General features: G+C 35.8%; 1 protein-coding gene across 2 annotated transcripts in view; it reads left to right on the plus strand.

Annotated features, from left to right (window-relative positions):
* The window catches only part of DGKH (diacylglycerol kinase eta), a 179,739-nt gene that overhangs the window by 123,155 nt on the left and 35,605 nt on the right, over window positions 1-20,979 (plus strand). For both annotated transcript variants that reach the window (XM_078070315.1, XM_036106980.2), the window contains exons 14-18: window positions 2,912-2,997; window positions 9,480-9,579; window positions 11,099-11,372; window positions 12,177-12,299; window positions 15,994-16,125. In XM_078070315.1, coding sequence (XP_077926441.1) covers window positions 2,912-2,997; window positions 9,480-9,579; window positions 11,099-11,372; window positions 12,177-12,299; window positions 15,994-16,125 — 715 coding nt within the window. The remainder of the gene's footprint in view (window positions 1-2,911; window positions 2,998-9,479; window positions 9,580-11,098; window positions 11,373-12,176; window positions 12,300-15,993; window positions 16,126-20,979) is intronic.

Below are 20,979 nucleotides of genomic sequence, written 5' to 3' on the forward strand. Positions count from 1 at the left end.
AAGCAAAGATGTGTCATGATCAGATTTCTGTTTTAGAAAAAAATCGCTGTGTCATGAAGTGGAGAATGGTTTGAGAGGAGGAGGAGAGAGATAGAGATCCCAACTACCAGGCTGTTATAATGATACACTTGAGAAATGACAAAATTTATATTTGACAAATAGTGTTAACCAAAGACCAAGACTTGCTGCGGGGTGGGGGAGGCAGTATGGTGGGATAAGCCACAGACCCGGCCCCCTAGTTTGTCTTTTCTTCATTAGCTGTGGGTCTTGGGCAAATTGCTCAACTCTCCTGAGCCTAACGCCCCTTGGCCGTGAAACAGGACAATTAATGGGATAAATACATGCAGAATGCTTAATCACAGTGCCTGATACACAATAAAAATAATTATTATTATTACCTTAACTTCCTGACTCTACGTGACTACATAATAGATTAATAAATGACATCAATAATTTTATCTTTGGACAGAGAGGTTATTTCTTTTACCTCTGGAAGAGGTTGTATTCTTTGCCTTTGGTTATTTTTAAAGGAAAAAAACTTGAATTTTTACAAGTACCTTCAAATGGAATTAATGAAAGTTTAAAATATTTTTCCCTGGGCCACCTGGGTGGCTCAGTCATTAAGCGTCTGCCTTTGGCTCAGGTCGTGATCCCAGGGTCCTGGGATCGAGCCCCGCATCGGGCTCCCTGCTCTGTGGGAAGCCTGCTTCTCCCTCTCCCACTCCCCCCTGCTTGTGTTCCCTCTCTCTCTGTGTCTCTCTCTGTCAAATAAATAAATAAAATCTTTTTTTAAAAAAAAAGATAAAATATTTTCCCTACCTTCTTAGGCTTTATGACAATCTGTCCTGTAGGGAAAAGAAATAAAACTGTCTTTTTGAAAAATATTTCCCTTCATTGCTTTTTAAAAAGGTATATTTTCATTTTTCTGATCTTGACTGTAAAGATGCAGCTTTTAATGTTTAGACTAGAAAATGAGTGAAGTGGATTTGCAAGTGAACACAATATTGTGTGAGGCTTTGAGGATCCTCCCCTCTTGTCTTTCTGCCCGTGAAGAAAGTAAGATTGAAATTCAAAAGACTAACATACTGATTAGCCACTGGTGGAACTGGATGGAATTCGGGAATGAGATCTCTTTGGGAAGATGCTAGTCAGGAAGGCTTTAAAGGAGGGGGGGTTGGTCATTGGATCTTCATTTAAGTCTGAATAAACTGATGCTAATGGGTAAGAAGCAATGAAAGGACATCTGAGTAGGATAGAAGAGCACAGGAGGCAGCTTGAATAGAGCAGATGGTTTACACTGGAAATTTTTGAGCTGTAGGACATGGTATATATTTGAGGCAGACGTTTGATGGAAGGCTCTGAATTGAGGTTGTTTAGATATTGTGCACATTTTTACTTATTAGGAAGATATGTTCTTTCAACAGAATGTTAAATTTTGAGTCACACAGAAAAGGGGACATAGGACTCCCTGAGCATTTTGATTCCTTCCTTCTCTGAGAGAGATATTTATTTACATGGTTGTAGAACAGTGCATTCAGCATTCTAAAAAACTTTTTATTGAATTATACATACAGAAAAGTGCACAGATCATAAATGTACACTTGGTAATTTTCCACAAGCTAAATGAACCCATGTCATCAATACCATACCCAAATCACAAGGCAGCATTACCAGCACCCCATGAGCCCCCTGATGCCCCTTTCCATTCACCACCCCCACCTCCCACCCCAAGAACCCCTCTCTTGGCTTCTAAAATCATAGATTATTTTTGTCTGTTTCTGTATTTATGAAATGAATCATTTTGTAAGCAGCCCTTCTCTGAATCCTTTCATTCAACATGACGTCCGTGAGATTCATCCATCTTGTGGCACAGCTGTAAATCACAGCATTCTCATTGCCCCATAGTACCCCCTTGCACAGATAGGCTACAATCTGTTATCCCTGCTGCTATTTTTTTTTTTTTAGAGATTTTATTTATTTATTTGACACACAGAGAGAGAGAGAGAGAGCACAAGCAGGGGGAGCAGCAGGCAGAGGGAGAGGGAGAAGCAGGCTCCCTCGCTGAGCAGGGAGCCCGAGGCAGGGATCGATCCCAGAACCCCGGGATCATGACCTGAGCTGATGGCAGACGCTTAACCAACTGAGCCACTCAGGCGCCCCTATCCATGCTACTACTGAATGAAGGCTGCTGTGAACGTTTTCTAGCACGTGTCTTTTGGTGAACGCACATCGCGTTTCTTTGGGGGTATATACATATGTAGGAATGGAATTGCTGGGTCTTATGGTATATGCGTATGCTCAGCTTTGATAGACACCCAGCAGCCTTCTGGAGTATTTGTATCAACTCCTGCTCTCCTACCGGGAGCAGCAGCGAATGAGAGTTCTGTTTCTCCACAGCCTCGCCAGTGTTTGGCTCTTCCCAGGCCTAGTTGCTGCTTTTGTTTTCATTGTAGCTCTTCTGGCAGACGCGGTGGAACCACGTTGTGGTTTTGCTTTGTGTTTGCCTGATGGCTGATGAGCTTGATCACCTGTCGTTGGTGGTAGTCCATTGGTATATCTTCCTCTTTAAATTTCTAGTCTTTTGCTCATTTTTCATTAGGTCGTCTGGCACTTTTTTGTGCCGACTCGCAGGGGTTCTTTATCTATTCAGCTATTCGACATTTTTTTTTAATTTAATGAATTTTATGGATTTTTTTTAAAGACTATAGATTAAGGAGTTTCAGAAGCGAAAAGCCTTTTACAGAAAGGAAGTTTTATTTATTTCCTATGATAACTCTTTTGTATATGTCATTATATTCATTGCCCTGTGTCACGTGTGTCCTGAACAGTCCCATTTTAGAAGCAGTAATAACTGAGCGGTATAAATGCCAGCAACAATAATACAGTATAGGGGTTTTTTGTTTGTTTTCAGATGACAATTTATGAGGACTCTGTCGCAGCTCATCTTACAAAAATCCTCAATTCTGATGAACATGCTGTGGTCATATCATCTGCCAAGTGAGTGATGGAGTTGAAGCCATGAAATAGTTATATGGTGAAAATGCTCGTTCCTACCATTTATGTCACTTTTTTGTGATTTTTTTCCTCCCCAAAAATCTGTGAAGTAGCTTACAGAATTAGATATACTAAACTTGCATTTTTTTTTTTAATCACTTTAGCATCTTATTTGCAGTAGAGTATATATTTAGAGGGGTTTTTTTTGGATGCTTAATCTGAAACATTTTTATCAGAATGGTTTGGTAAGTGTTTAGAGTTTAATCAATCTAAGCTCCTATTTAAAGAAGCATTCATCTGTTAACTAAATTGAATTTAAATAAAAAATTAAAAATAAATAAAATAAAAAATAAATCAAGAAGTATTTATGATTAATTATAATATGAAAACACATTTCACTATCACTTATTATTTCCATAAACACTACTCTTTAGGAACTGTTTACATCAGGAAAGGGAAAATATTGAAGAGATTTTTCCAAATGACATTTATCAGCATGTTTAAATTACATAATTATATTTTAATTCAAAGTTATCAGATTTTAGTTAAATTGATTCTGTACATGGAGCCAGAGCTACTTGATTTTATTATCCCAAATGTTGCCTGCCTGGAATGTAGAATTTAGTTCTAAAGCATCCCATACTGATGTCCCGAGACCTAGAAAGTCAACTAGAGGGAAGGGTGAAACCCATTGACATTTTCAACTGATAAGCAAGGGTAAAAGTATGCTTTGGGATTCTGGCTTAACAAGGAAATATTACTCTTATACAGAAAGAGGAGAAAAAGAAGAAGGAAAGAAAGAGAGTGAGGGATTAGGGAAGTGGTGGGGGCAAAATACACCAACTTTAGTATATTATATACTTACTTTGCAAAGAATCAAGGGAAGACAAGATAAATCATTATAAACAGATTTGCTTGTGACGAGTATAAATGTAGTGACAGTTGCTTTTGATGCCATAAGCCCCAGGGATAGGAAACAGGGCTGAGCGATAGGAGCCGTTGAGGAGCTTAAGTCAGGGGCGCATCCTGCTTGCCCAGAGAGGTGGGCTGCAGACACGGTGTTTGACGCAGAGTGCTGCTGCTGGTTTTCTGTCGCTGTTGTTTGGTTGGGCGTTTTCTGACCAATTGTATTGCCTTACGGTGAAATGTGGAAATCTCCAGTTTGTCCCAGGCCTCAGCACTCCCTATTGTCTTCCTCATCTTGGGCCAAATTTATATACCAAAGCCATTCCTTAGGTACTTCCTAAGCTCCTTCTACAAGGAAAACATTTGCATTTGCCACCCTTGCCCTATGAATCAAATGCTTTTTTTATAGGACATTTAGAAGATCTTGCTAGAAAAGATGGAAAGCTGAAATGGAAACTTTTTAAAAGTATAACAAGTTATAAAAGAATTATTCTTTGATACAGTTAAGTAAATATTTTATCTGGCCCCTTTCATAGTTTGGATGTCAGTGAATCCTTAATATTGGCCTGCATGTGTTTGATGTGTTTGATTACTGCCTTCTCTACATTTTTACATGTTTTTAATTGAGATATAATTGACTTTTAACATTGTCTTTCGTTAAATCTTATGTAGAATTCCAATATTTAAAAGATTAAAAATCTATTTTGTTGTCATTAATAAATGGGACAGGATTAAATTATTAGTCATTTATGAGAAAAATTAAGCTATAATTATAGATGACAGTTATAATTTTGTATTTGATGTTTCTAGTTTCTAGTTATTTCTGTATCTTTTTTCCTTACTGCCATGTAACTGAAATAAAATACAGAAATAACTGGAAACTGCATCAAATATAGTCTAAGATTTGCACAAAAAATGTGAATTCTAAAGTAGAAGCTAGTATATTATTTGTCTCTAATATCTCTAATGATTATTTGAGCATGTAAAAAAATTGTATCTTATATTTCTAAATGAAATTTGAATCAAGTATTTGCAGAATCTTTGAAGTGTTTCTGGAAAACAGCTTGAAAACCACTGTAGTAAATCACGATGTTGCACCAAGTAGGAGTAAATCTGAGGTCCTAGCTGAGATTCAACCATTTGGTAGCTTTGTGGCCTGTATCTATTTTATCAAGTGTAAGAATGGAAAGCATGCCTGTCCTTTCTCCCTCATGGAACTGTTGAGAGAATTAAGTTGATTTATGAAATAAATATAGAGCTTATAAACTACAGAGTGCTATATTAAATTATGGTATCATTATCTCATGTTTTAATCAATTACATTCAAATTTTTTGTTTGACCTTGGCCTGGTTCTTTTTTTTTTTTTTTTAAGATTTTATTTATTTATTTGACAGAGAGAGACAGCGAGAGAGGGAACACAAGCAGGGGGAGTGGGAGAGGGAGAAGCAGGCTTCCCGCTGAGCAGGGAGCCCGATGTGGGGCTCGATGTGGGGCTCGATGTGGGGCTCGATCCCGGGAGCCTGGGATCATGACCTGAGCCAAAGGCAGACGCCTAACGACTGAGCCACCCAGGTGCCCCGACCTTTGCCTGGCTCTTTGTCTAGGCTCTACTATTAGCTTTAGCTTTGGATTTCTCTCTGACGAGCTCATTTGCCTTGAAACAGATTCTATTCCACCCCTGGTCCCCTCTTGTCACTCGTCTGTGCTCCCAGTCTGCCCAGCTGTCCTGTCTTTATAACCCCAGATTAAAATTTTAGGGGATTTGCCATAAAGAGGTTCAAGAGAAAAGAAAGGACAAAATGTGGTAAATTTGTACTGGTAATATGGCATTATTTTAAATTTAATTTTTGTTATTAACATTTTCAAACATACATAAAAGTAGAGAGACTGGTATAATGGTTTCCCACCATACCCATCACATGGCTTCAGTATTTATCAAAATTTTGTCATCCACTCCCACTTTCTTTTGCTATAGTATCTCTAAGCAAATCCCAGAAATCATTTTGTTCTTTCAGTATGTATACCTAATAGTCTTATTAAAAAGTTTAATAAAATTAGTAACAATTCTCTAAGACTATTTATATTCCTCAATCCATGTTCCATTTTCCCTAATTATCTCAAAGTTTTTGTTAAACAGTTGAGTTGTTCAAATCAAAATCCAAACAAGGTTCAGATACTGCATTTGGTTTATAGGTATTTTAAAGACTTGTAAAATCTATAATAGCTCTCCCTGCTTAAAAAAGTTTTTTTTTGTTATCGAGGGATGATATATACACAGTAAAGTGCCCAAATCATAAGGGTACAGCTTAGTGATGAGAAAGAAGAATACACATACACGTGTTCACATACATATTCTTGTAACCACCACCTAGATAACAAAGAATTCCCTTCCTTTGATAATGCCATTTACTTGTTAAATGATACACTATTAAGGCAGAATGTTTTAACCCTCTCGGTGCATGTTTATATTTGTTTTATTAAATAGTAATTCCCAGTAGCTTAAGCTGTTTTAACTCTTTTTAAAAAGCTGAAAATACTGATGGAAAAGCTATATTCCATTAGCATAGCTAATATGTAGGTTAACTAATGTAGTTACTATTGGTTAACCAACATAATGTCAGCATTTCTTTGATTTTGAAATTTTGTCAGTTTGGTATGGTAACATGAGTTACCTTCTGAGAATCAGAAGCATTAGTCAGCAATTATAGGTGTCACTTATTAATAAAAATACAAAGCAAAGTTATTAAATAAATGCAATTTGTTCTGTAGACAAAACTTAGAAAATGAGATCATCTGCCAGGAAAAATAAGATTGGAACTATTGTCATAGAACCACAGAATTTCAGATTTGGTATCTATCTTAGAGATAATTTAGGCAACCCCCCCCCCCATTGAATAGGTGAGGTAAGATACGTAGTTGTTAGAATGTTTCCTCAGAGCACAGAGATAGCTAAGATGATGCACAGATACTTGTAAATCATCTTTAATTTCTGATTGGAACTTTTTTACATCAGATGGAAAATGAATTTTTCAGATTCTTATAGGATGACCCCTGCCTGCCAGTATGTGCATCCGTTTGGGCACCATCGCCATATTTTTCTTAGTGTAGTGTTTGCATATTTTGTCATTTGCCCCTATTAAAAAATATGTGGAAAATGAAGATAAATGAATGATAAATGAAGATACTGCTACTAGTGATAAAAAGTATAGATCTCATGAATACAATATAATTGCAGTGATAGTGGAAATCATCAAGCTTGCTAAATATGGACTTTTGTTAGCTTCAACTGAATATTTGGTGCAATATCAACTGCATATTTGTGCTCAACTTGGAAGGAAGAGAACAAAATTAAAGAAATAAAATGCTTGGAAATATCTTGTCAAAATTATGACTAACATTGGTTTAAGATATAATTAGGGATTAAAAATTTTTATAGCCCTATGGGAAAATCCACATTCCACTTCCATTTATTTGATTTTTGCTCGTCTTTTCCAGATGTCTTTATGCATTAAAGTAGAAAACTGTATTAGTTGGAGAATGTCTTCCATGTTATCATAGCAAATACATCTTAAAATTGTTTTTCTCCAATTTGCAAGTTCCCAGGTGGTATGACTTTGAAATTATGCTATTTTTAGGTGTACATTTTATTTCAATTTTAAGAATTCTACATTCACTATTTTGGTATAATAAAAAGTTAGTTCATTTCTCCAGACTGTAATATTTTATGTCTTCTGGAATATGAAACTTATTGGATCCTAAGGTAGACCATTTCTTCTGATCCCTCCCACAACTTACATGGCAAGTAATCTCTAACACAGAATCATACTCTATTCCTTCAGCCTCCATCTGCCTGAGCATCACGGCACCTTTGTTGCCCCTTTCATTCCTAGGCTGATGGACAAACAGGCTCTGTTCCTAGGAGTTAGTAAAATACCAGCAAAAGTAGCTATGGTAATGTTATGGCATATGCAGTTTCATAAATTTCACAGGAGAAAATTATATCAACAAAGTGTTGTAATAATAGCAAGGAAAACCTCTATTTTAGAGTTACATAAAGTGGGAGGACGGTCAGTGTCTCCTCTCCTCAGAGGTGGGACATTTTAGAGAAACTTTCAGTAAAGTTCATAGAAAAAATTTCATGACAGCTTGACTTAATATTTCAAGAAGGTCCATAAAAGTAGTATACATGAACAAAGAAGACAAAACTTGAGGTAAAGCACATGAATGCATCTCTAATAGTAAGCTGGAGCCTCTGGAGAAATGTGAATTTAAAAAGCCAACAAAGAGGTTGAAGGTTAGGAAATACTACTTTTTGTCCAAGTAAAAATCTAGAAATGGTTACCAAAAAACAACAAAGAAAACAAAAATTCTTAGGAATAATTCATTTATTTTTTAGATGATAAATGTGAAGGTTTGGAGTGTGTATGTGTACTGTATCTACTGAATGGCTTGATGTCATCATATTTAAATATCTGGAAACATAATCATTATGTCACTCACGTAACAGAGAAAATTGTGAGTTTAATAGAAAAAAAATAATTGCTGGAACCTGGGTTTTTTTCCTTCAAATTTCTTAGTCTGTATCCATAATAAAGAGAAATACTATTATTTTAATATCATCTGATTTTGTTTTCAGAATCACTGTTAGCCCTTGCTACAGAAAACTGGTCACATACCATTCTGTTGGGTTGTTTGTAATCCAGCACCAGTCCCAAAGACTTCTGAAAGACAGATTTTAGTTAGTGTTAGGGTTTCAGATTATTTTTTCTTTTGATCTATTTCTATTGCAAAGAAACCAAATGTAATTAAAAGCAACAAACAAATAAACCATATATTGTTGACACTAACAAGATCTAAATTAAGTTAGTCTTGCATATGACTGTACTGGTTACCTTAAGGGAAAAAACGAATGGATTTACGGAGACTGTAACTCAATTCAAGTGGCAGGTTGTTTACACAATCCCTTTCTTCTTCAGGAACAATATACTTTCAGGATACCTGGATCATGAATAGTAGAGTGACAGACACCATCAAGTGACAAATTTATCCTTTTTTTTTTTTAACATTGCAAGTTCTGTTATGAAAATATGTAAGGTGCTGGAGATAATGCTTATTTTTTTTAGTGGTATCTTGTGTGGTTTTTAAAAATTTTTTAATTTTTTTTATCGGAGCACTGGGTGTTATACGCAACTAATGAATCGTTGAACACTACATCAAAAACGAATGATGGACTATATGTTGGCTAACTGAACATAATGCTTATTTTTTAATGAGATCTACAAATACTCTTCTCAAGAGTTTAATTTAAATATTTGAGAAAGGCTTGTTATGACCTTAGAACGACGATCATTTAATTTACACAGAGCAAAGTTTTATTCGTGTGCATCTCCATTTATAATTCAGAATGTCTGGAACTTACTAGTACGTGTTACACAACACGTAGAAGTATGGGTTTTATATACAAATGGTCCCTATGCTTTGACAGTTTACCTAATTGTGCTTGTTTTTAAATATGTTTGTAAATCAAACCAACCCAGTCTAAGGGTTTACTGAATTGCACAATTTCTTTTCCTCCAAGGATACTCTGTGAAACTGTAAAGGACTTTGTTGCCAAAGTAGAGAAGGCCTACGAAAAAACGTTGGAAAACGCCGTTGCAGCCGACGCCGTGGCCAGTAAAGTAAGGGGGTCACCTTCAGGGCGTGCAGGTTTTTTACTGACAACCTTAACATTGTACTGTTTCACAGCTAAATTGATTAAGTGACTTTCTTGCCAAAACATCTTAAATCAAGAGAAAAACTACTTGGGAATCAGATGTGAGGGATTAAAATATATTCTATTTTACAGTTACCCTGGAATATGTAGGAAAACCGCATTGCTGAAGACCATCCGACATCCTGAATTTTATATCAACTCCCTTTTCCCACAGATTGACATCTCCAAGGAGAAATGCTCAGCAGCAGGGTCACGTGGGGGAAAATGCTGGGCGGCTGGTGTTCCGGTGGGGAGAGGAATGGCTTTCCATTTCCAGGCAAACTGGTCATCAGGCTCCCCCCTCGCGTGGTTCTTTGGGTTCCCTAGACATTATGGTTCTTGGCCCCTTTCAGGGTTCTATTTCTTGCTTTGCCTTTTTCTTTATAGATTTTTTCCCCCTTTGTGAGCTTTCTGGGGTTAAGTAAGAACCTTAAAAGCTATTCTCTTTGCTTTCATTTGTTCATGACAGGGCATTCCTACAAAAGGTTTGGCTTTTTTGGGCTTGCAAAGGAATGATCTCCAGATTTATGCTGTAGATGGTGGTTTAATTGAGTGAAAGGAAAAGGAAATAGAAATAAACAGACATTTGATGTTTTCAGCCTCTTTTTTCTTATTTTTCTCTTCTGTGGAGCGCTTCAGAAAACAGAAGACTTCTCTAGCCATGTTTTTTTCTCTTAACTGTTTCTGCTATAGCCTCATCTTAGCATGACATCAAGGACAAATAAATGGAGGAGGGAAGGACAGGAACCTGTGTGGCGATAAAAGATGTATTAGGGCAGTCTTAGCAATAGCTTCAGCCCTCCATGTTTCTTTACCCTTAGTCAATCGAGAGAAGCAGACAGAAACAAGGGCGGAGTGCATGTTTTTCTTTCTGCAACTTCTTTTTCTTCTTTATCCTTGTGCATTTTCCTTTTTGCTCTTTTTTTGAGCCAGTAATCCCGTAGACACCGTTCACCCCTTTCACAACCAAAGCTTTGAAGGAGAGCTTACCAAGACTCAGCCAGACCTTCAGTTTATGTTGCTCAAAACGGTACCATACGTCGATTACTTTAGGAAAAAAAAAGCTTACAGAATATTTTGTATAAGTTTTGCATAAGTTTTTTGTGGAACGTGTCACTTTGAAATGAAGTGTTTGTTCTTTTCTTTTAAGGAAAAATACCTATATAAAGATGATAGAGATTTTCTTTTAAGGAAAAATAATTATATAAAGATGGTAGAGTTGGAGTATTCTGGAAGCACACATAAAAATTTACATAATTGTGCTCTTTCACAAAAATGATTATTTAGTCTATAAGCTGTCTAAAGTATAATTTACAATGGATAGCCAATTAATTGGTAAATATTAATATAGGCATCTTTCCTCCAAAATCAGAAGTGATTCACTCAAATTGTCCTTTTCCATTTCCACCCAACGGAGATTCATTGCTGTATTTTTGTTTCCTTAGTGTTCGGTCCTAAATGAAAAGCTTGAACAACTGCTTCAAGCTTTACGCACAGATTCCCAGGCTGCCCCCGTTCTCCCAGGCATCCACTCTCTCATTGTAGAAGAAGATACCGTGGAATCTTCCAGTGAAGAATCCTTGTGTGAAAGCAAAGAACAGCTCGTGGATAACCCTGCAAAACCTCCCTCCCAGAAGGCTGTCAAACCAAAGGAAATAATGTTGCGGGCAAACAGTTTAAAGAAAGCGGTGAGACAAGTCATTGAAGAAGCCGGCAAAGGTACACATGAACAAAGTTAGCTTTTGAAGAAGTTAGCCGCAGTCCTATCTTGTAAGCATCGTGGCATTTTAATATTGGTCAGACTGTATGCACACACAAAATCTTCAGGCAGGACAGAAGATAAGGCCATCAGAATGAAATTTGTACTAAGTCTTCTTTGTTGTTTTAGTAGGATCTGCATATGATATTAATGTGAGGATCAGCATATTAATGATACATGAAATAACATCTCAAAGATAAAAATACATGGAAACATTGAAAATTACTTTAAGTTACAATTATAAAATTTTAAATATCTTTTACCTAATTGGAATCTGTTGAGTTCTTAAAGAAAATCAAACCTGTAAACTACTTTGAAAATATTTTCTTAAATTCATTTCCTAAATGTTTATGTTGCTTTTTAAAGAGTCTATAAAGGTTCTGCCTGTATTTTAATTTTTTGTATGAATATAATGTATATACTTCTCTTAAAATTTTAGGAGTGGACTAAAGTTAACTTTAACATAAAAAATTAATATTTGAAAACACTTTATAGGTTGTGACTTGTAGTTGGACTTGTATTTCATTCTCGAATTCTTTTACTTTTTCTTCTGATAAAAATATAATTTTTACAATTTTAAATATTTAGTTTTATAATCTCTAGGACTTATAGATATTACCCCCAAACTTATTACCAGTTACTGTTTATTTGTGAATCTGGAATTTCTTTTGCTTTATGTTTCATTTTTCTTTTTAAGCATATATTAATATTTATGGATTTTATTTTTACTTGTCCAAACATATTTCTCTACTTACTACTTAAAGTTATGGATGACCAGAGCGTTCATCCCTGTGAACCAGTTAACCAGTCATTCGATAATGATAGTACAGAAACAGATGAATCTAAAGAAGAATCTAAAGACGATGATGCAAAAGAGTCATTAACTGGTAAGAAAACTAATTATTTTGGAATTAAATAGAATACGATTCTGCTTTTAGTTTTCAAAAGGCTTTTCAGTTTGAAATAAACTTTGTATTTTTATTTTTAACAAGGCTTTTCAGAAGTTAAAGCTTACATATTTATGAATACTAAAATAATAAAGGTAACATTTAGATGATTGTCAAGTACTCCCACATCCCTTTTTGTCATATAATCTGGAGATTATCATAATAAACTAAGGATTATGGAACCAAACATGGCTAAATATCTTAATTTTCCTGAGGAAAAAGGGAAGAAACACCTAAATCAGCAGATTTTAACCTGTCTTTAGCCCACAGATGCCTTTGAGAATTATGTGAAAACTGCATGTCACATATGCACAGAACTTGCCATTTAAATAATTGAGCAGTCCCCTGAATTCCATTGATCAGCCTGGACGGTTTGCTAATTCTTATTGCTAAATTAATCTTCAAAATCATTGGACATCTAATTACAACCCTATCTCTACTGAAATCATATTTGCCAGGAAATTAATATGTAGTCACTTGAAGAATAGTAATTATTCCTCTACCTTTTAAGTTTGAAGATGAATTTATACTTTTAATATTTCAGATTGTATAAGGGAATAATTATTCATTTACTAGAATAAAGCAAAGCAGAAATTAAAGTATTAATGAGTCTGAGAAGATAATATGAAAATAATTGCATGGTACTAATGAAAAGTCAACACTATTAACTCAGAACTGCAATCGTTAAGTTCCTGCTTTACTTTCATGACATATAGACTTGGGCACATTGCTTAATTTCTCGGCGGTTTCCTCATTTGTAACATGGGGATAATGATGTGCCTACTAGCTGTGAAGGTTGGAGACGTTGTAATGCCAACCTGGCAATATTAAAATGCCATGGGGAGTGCCTGGAAAATTCTGTCATTCTTTTACTAGTGCTACTCCTTCCACTGCTTTGGCTGCTAATTACATCAGCTTCGAAAGAATGCTCCTTAATGGAATGTAAAACTCTCAGAAACTTTGAAAGTAGACCTTATAGGCTTCACATGTCTGACATACAACCAACGCATACATATTCTCCACCCGTAGCCCTTTTAGACTTGAAATGTACCTATTCTGGCACACAACTCAACTCTACAACCTTACACCCTATAGACCTTGAAGATCCCTGTTGCAGCATATAATCCAATACAGGCATACTTTAGAACCCTCTTGACAGATGGCCATTGAGCCTTTGGACCACTCACTTTCTTTTTTCGGTTCGTTTTAGATATTTTATTTTATGTTTTTAAGTAATCTCTACATCCAACGTGGAGGTTGAACTCACAATCCCAGGATCAAGAGTCGCAAGCTCTGCAGACTGAGCCAGCCAGGCGCCCCACCACTCACTTTCGATACATCCCATTCTTAAGATCAGCTTTTAATTGTTAGAAGGTTTTTCTTTATATTCAGCTTTATATTTTCTTCCTTAAATTTATACCCATGGGCACACTAATTAATAAAGTTTTATGTATGATAATGGTAACAGTAACAACTGCTGACTTTTGGTGTGGTACTTTATGGGTCGCTTAAAAGCAAGTTCATATATATTTCTTCACAGTGTTGAAGATAACTCTGCCATGTGACAGCCCTTAAATGGTACTGAAAACAGCTTTCATGGCCTCATGTCCTCTTCCCACACCTTATATCTTCTTTTCCACATTATCTCCTCAATTCTTTTACCAATTTTTAACTCGATTTCAAACTTTTTAGTTTTTCTGGTTGCACTCAATTGGTCAATATGATGCCCCATTTTGAACACAATCCCCCTGATATTTCTGTAGTATAATATCACACTGATAGCCATACACTACTCATTCTGGACATTTTTTTATGTTCTAAGGACTACCCAAGATTTTTTCTTGGCATGAAGTATTATATTGTAATACTCTATAAACCTGATCTCCTCTTATTTTTGTGCAAGTGATTTTTTTTAAAACCTAATTAGAACCTAATTAGAGTAGTACATGCTCATCCCTATGAACTTTTATCTTTTCAATTTGGATCTATCATTGCATCCTGTCAAAATCTTTTGAAGCCTGATTGTATCATCTCAAACTTACTTCATCTAGAGTTTAATAAACAGGACTTGTATGTCTTCATCCGTTAATAGAGCTGACTTAAGCAGGGCTGACAATGGCATTCTTACAGTATGCTGCTTGATCATTTCCCTTAAGATAAGGCATGGTTTCTTTGGAGGATTGGCTTTCCAGCACTCATTGCTAATGATTTTCCAACTGGCTACCATTCCATCTTACTATATTCTCATGAACTGAACACTTCCATTGTAGTCTGCAAAGAAAACTAAAAAATAAAATTATGCAGCTATAAATATTGATATTGAAATAGACATAAACTTACACATATTGCAACATTGGATACCTTAATGTTGCAATATTTGATCTTATTTTCTAGCTAGTAATCCGATTTAGTGGGAATCAATAGTAATAGAAGTATTTCTGTATTAAATAATCATTACTTTTTGAAGAGCATTCATTGTATTATTAAATTATGTAATGATTCATATGCCTGAGATGTACCATACAGTATATTAATATGATCAATGAGATCTTATGTTTAAGAAGAACCATGAAACATTAATTTAGTTACCTGCAATGTTACATCAATCTTAGTCACTAAGATGCTCTCTGGTTTTTATCAGAGACGAATATCAAAAGGTTGTTTTTATTAGAAATTAGCTCCAGGTCTTGCATCTGTCCAAAAAAAAGTGTCTGTCTGCTACTTTTCTTTAGTGCAACTGGACTGTTTTTTGAAGAAAGAGAAGAGAGTGTAAGATTAATATGGTTAGTTTGTAATTAGTCTTAGGGAGAGTAAAGATAATTAAATTTTTGAGTATTTTTAAATTGAGTTTGAGGAATACTGTTTTTTTTAAACACCTGCCAATAGCTCCTAAATTAGTTAAAGATACTATTTGTTCTCCATTAAATTGCCCTAGTTTAGACAGAATTAAATCTCTTTTTTTGTTGACTTTAAGAGTAATTCTGTTTTGGAATAATTTTTTAAATGTATTGAACATTTGAAAGAATATGATAGACCTGTTTTGGGCAAAATTTTGTTTTGAATATATAGTTAATTGAGAAGTGCAGGAAAACATATATTGGTTTCATTTGAAAAAAATACCATTTTTCCTTCCCTGTATGGAAGACAATGTTAACTCATGTTTCACATCTTAGCTCTGGGAATTACATTAATTAAATTTGATCATTCACCCAACGTTTATGACAAAAGGATTACACTGGTAGTATACATTATAACACATATGTACCATTTTCAAAAATCATCAGTCTTCAAAATTTCTTTTTATCTTTAAATATGGGTTGGCCACATTCAAATTATGAGTATTACTGACCTTTAATTATGGTAGGCCTGTATTTTCTACTAATCTCCATCTGTTTGAAATGAGCTATCAGGACGTCTACCCGTGGCCGAATCCCTCCATACAGTAAATCTCAAAGAAGTGAAAACAATGGTAGAAGAATAGGTAAACACAATGTAATATTTTCAGTTCTGCTAATTGATTTAAACGTGCATTAAATTATTTTATGTCCTGAATTTATCAGGGCTTTCTTATTCTTAAAACTTTATCATTACCTTTTTTTTTTTATTTTTTATAATCGGGACCTTTTGCCAACAGTTAAAACTGCACCTGCACCTCGGTCTCCAGATGGCCGGGCAAGTCGTTCCCAAGCTGACTCTGGCTCTGGTCCAGCTGTGGCAGCCAGCAAAGAAAACCTCCCTGTGCTCAACACCAGAATAATCTGCCCAGGTAGTATAGATTCTGAAACATGGCATATTTTTAAGTATTTCTGTGAAAATGTATTAAGTACTCATTTCCATGCACTATAGAAATGTGTTCTTAGAGACGAATGTCCCTTTAGGAGAATGTTCTTGTCACTCTTATCAACCAGACTCCAGATCTTAGACTTGTGTGTGTGTGTGTGTGTGTGTGTGTGTGTGTGTGTGTGTGTGTAAGAATTGCCTACGAAGTACTAAAATACATGTTTTGGGGCCCTGCCCTGAGAAATTTTAATTGAGTTATACTAGAATGCAGCCCAGGAATCTGCAGTTATTAAGTGCCCAGGGTAAATCTGATCCTATATTCCACTACCTCTTAGGTATCTCCACAGCTTTCCTCTTTGTTGTAAGCCACAAGTCTCTCTGTCATTTTTAGGCTAGTAACATTGCTTCCTTTCGGAACATCTGAGACAGCTATTCCAGCTCTGATGAGATGAATTGACCTTGGGATTGGGTTAGTACTAGTGGAAAGCAAAGAACATGTGCAGCCAGGGAGGAGGAAAATACAGAGGCCTCTGATGTCTCCTTAAGTACCAGTTGTTTGACTTAGTGAAAACGCTCCAGATTTATTCCAGAGTCGATTGGATCCCAAATTACACCCTGAAAATCAGTCTGTCCTACAAGGTGAATCACAATTCAATAATAATAGGTGGAGATTTTATTATCGCACTTTTGATAGTAGATAGAACAACTAAACAAAAATCAACAAGGAAATAGAAGATTTGAAAAAAATATAAAACAAGCAGACCTAACAGGTGTCCTACAGAACACTCCACCTAATAACAGCAGAATATACATTCCTGTCTAATGCACATGGAACGTTTTCTAGGATAGATCATATATTAGGCCATCAAACAATTCTCAGTAAATTTAAAAGGATTGAAATTATACAAAGTTTGATTTTTTACCACAGTGGAATGAATTTAGAAATCCGTAACAGAAGGAAATTTTGGAAATGTACAAATACGTGGAAATATGTGGGTCAAAGAAAAAAATCACAAGAGAAATTTTTAAAATACTTTGATATAAATGAAAACAAAAATACACCACACCAGAACTTACTTGATACAGCTAAAGAAGTGTTTAGAGTAAAATTTATAGCTGTAAATGCCTATATTAAAAAGGTAGAAAGATCTCAAAATCTAATTCTCCACCTTAATAAACTGGAAAAGGAGGAACAAACATACCCAAAGCAATGAGCAGGAAAGAAATAATACAGTTTGGTGTGGAAATAAATGACATAGAGAATAGAAATCAATACAGAAAATCAATGAAACCAAAAGTTGATTCTGTGATCAGCTTAACAAATTGACAAGCCTTTGCTAGAGAGACCAAGGAAATAAAAAGAGAAGATTTGAATTACCGAAATCAGGAATGATAGAGGAGAGACATCGCTAACAACCTTACAGAAATAGAAAGGATTATAAGGGAAAACTATCAAATATTACATGCCAGCAAATTAGATAACTTCAATGAAATGGACCAACTCCTGGAGACATGCAAACTACCAAAACTGATTCAAGAATAGAAAATCTGGGGCGCCTGGGTGGCTCAGTTGGTTGGGCAGCTGACTTTGGCTCAGGTCATGATCCCAGGGTCCTGGGATCGAGCCCCACATTGGGCTCCCTGCTCAGCGGGGAGCCTGTTTCTCCCTCTCCCACTCCCCCTGCTTGTGCTCTCTCTCTCTGTCTCTCTGTCAAATAAATAAATAATCTTTAAAAAAAAAGAATAGAAAATCCAACTAGACCTATAACAAACCTTCCTACAAAGAACAGGCCAGCATGCATAAAGTTTCAGTTAAGGAAGGTGAATAAGTTCTAGAGATCTGCTGTGTCCAACGTTGTATCTATAGTTAACAGTACTGCCTTGTACACTTAAAAATTTGTTAAGAGGATAGATCTCATGTTAAGTGTTCACAATAAAATAAAAAGTAAAAACAAAACAAAAACAAAAACAAAATAAAACCAAAAAAAATCTATGCCTAAGTCCTGGGCTCACCTGACTAAGTCATTTTCCTTTTCTAATGGTTAGCTGGTAAGCCCTCATCATTGGTCTACCTCTTTATGATCTTCAAATGAATTCATTTTACATTTTGCTCAGCTTTTCTATTTGCCCTCATAGTGAGGAGGGGTAGTTGGTCTGATCAACTGATAACCTGCCATCATCAAAATGGTACATTTACTTTTAGTTTTTGCAAATTCTGGGTTGTTGTGGCTTCCCATAAAACTTTGTTCCCTCGGGGCGCCTGGATGGCTCAATTGGTTGTGTCTGACTCTCAATTTTAGCTTAGGTCATGATCTCAGTGTTGTGAGATTGAGCCCTGCATTGGGCTCCACGCCCAACATGGATTCTCTCTTCTCTCCCTCTTCCTCTGCCCCTCCCCACTGCACGCTCTCTCTGTCTAAAAACAAACAAAGAAAAAACAACAAAAAACAGAAACTATTTTCTCTTATAAATCAAAAAGAACAAATGAATGGATGGAAGGAAGGAAGAAAAGAAAGAGGGAAGGAAGGAAAGAGACAATCCATAGGACAGGAGAAAATAGTTGTAAATGGCATACCTGATAAGGGACTAGTATTCAGAATATATAAAGAACCCTTAAAATTCAACAATGAAAAGACAAATACCTCAATTTAAAAATGGGCAAAGGATCTGAGTAGACACTTCCAAAGAGATATACAGATGGCCAATATGCACATGAAAGATGCTCACCATTATTAGTCATCAGGGTAATGCAAGTCAAACCACAGTGAGATACCACTTTACCTTACTGGGATGGCTACGATCAAAAAGGACAGATAATAACAAATATTGGCAAGGACATGGAAAAATTGAAACTTTCATACATTGCTGGTTAGAATATGAAATGGTACAGCCATTTGGAAAAACAGTTTGGCAGTTCCTCAAAGAATTAAACACAGAGTTAACATATAACCCAGAAAACAACTCCTAGTTATAGACCCATGAGAATTAAAAATATATGTCTACACAAAACCTTGCACATGACTGTTTTAGAGCAACATTATTCATAATAGCCAAATAGAAGAAACAACTCAAGTAATCATCAGTTGATGGAGAAACAAAATGTTCAGTATCCATACAGTGGACTATTATTCAGCCTTTAAAAAGAACAAAGCACTGGTAAATGCCACAACATGATTACCTCCTAACATGTTATGCCAAGTGAAAGAAGCTTGACATAAAAAGCCACACATTATGTGATTACATTTGTACAATATGTCCAGAATAGTCAAATCCACAGGGAAAGAAAGTAGGTTAGTTGTTTCCAGGGTCTGGGGATGTGGGGAGTGGCGGGAAAGGAAAATGACTACCAACAGGTATGGGATTTCTTTGAGGGTAATAAAAAAATGTTCTAGGGACGCCTGGGTGGCTCAGTCGGTTAAGCGTCTGCCTTTGGCTCAGGTCATGATCCCAGGGTCCTGAGATCAAGCCCTGTATCAGGCTCCCTGCTCAATGGGGAGTCTGCATTTCCTTCTCCCTCTGCCCCTCTCCCTGCTTGTTCGCATGTGTGCTCTCTCTCTCTCTCAAACAAATAAATAAAATCTTTAAAAAATATATTCTAAATTAGGTGGTACTGATCATTGCACAACTTTGTGTATATATTTACAAACAGCTGAATTATACACTTACTTTTTAAAAGGTGAATTTTATGGTATGTGAATTATATCTCAATGAAATATTAAAATAAAAAAAGATAAATGCAGAACATGTTTGATTCTGGAAAGGCCTCCTTGTCTAGAGGTTATATCTCTATTTAAACCTGGAACCGTGGGATGACCTTTCTGGGCTAAAGCTGTGAATATGGCTAGCCTTAAAATATTATTCTATTGGGGGCGCCTGGGCGGCACAGTGAGTTAGGTCTCCCACTCCTGGTTTCAGCTCCACATTTAGAGCGGAAAATCTCTCTCCCTCTGCCCCATCCCCCAGTGCTTGTTCTTGCTCTCTCTCCTAAAATAAATGAAAAATAAAAGATTTAAAAAAAAAAAGAAAATATACTTTTCTTTGGGGCAGCTGGAGTTTGATTCTTCACATCTCCAAACTGCTCTTATTTTCCTCACCAGAACAGTTGTTTTGTTCATTTATTCACTTATTTAGAGATAAAAGAAACTGGCATAACTAAGTATGCTATAGCCCGTTCAAAACTATGAAATTAAATGACAGAATAAAATTCATCTTGATTATTTGATAATCAGTTAAACTTTGTAGCTAAAATAAGGAATAATAATCTTCTAAGACGAACACACAGCTGAGGAAAAGAATGTTTGCTCAAGGACTTTTTTTTCTAATATCCTAGTGTTTCTCAATTCCATGACATATTTTTCCTCCCTCTTCTTTCCTTTTTGTTTGTTCTCTTAGGCCCCTATTACTTTGTCTTCTTTTCAGAGTTTAATGCTTCTAGCATCAACAATTAGTTGGGTAGATCATAAAATTAGTTAGCTTTGAACATCATAACTACCTTGTAGAAAACTAACTAGTTGTTGAAATAAACTTGAAGTTTTACATATTTGGAAGTAAGATAAAAGTTGTATTTTTCTTAAATTCATAAATACCTGTGTTTAATATTTTTGTACTCTTGACACCAACACTGAGTTTTGTGTATGTCTGTTAATTTTTTTTCAAAGATTTTATTTATTTATTGGAGAGAGAGACAGAGAGAGCATGAGCAGGGGAGGGGCAGAGAGAGAGAGGGAGAAGGACAAATAGACTCCCTGCTGAGCGGGGACCCCAAAGCAGGCTCAATCCTAGGACCCTGAGATCATGACCTAAGCTGAAGGCAGATGTTTAAGCGACTGAGCCACCTAGG

Source organism: Halichoerus grypus, chromosome 4 (assembly GCF_964656455.1).
Source record: "Halichoerus grypus chromosome 4, mHalGry1.hap1.1, whole genome shotgun sequence".
Classification (NCBI taxonomy): Eukaryota; Metazoa; Chordata; class Mammalia; order Carnivora; family Phocidae; genus Halichoerus; species Halichoerus grypus.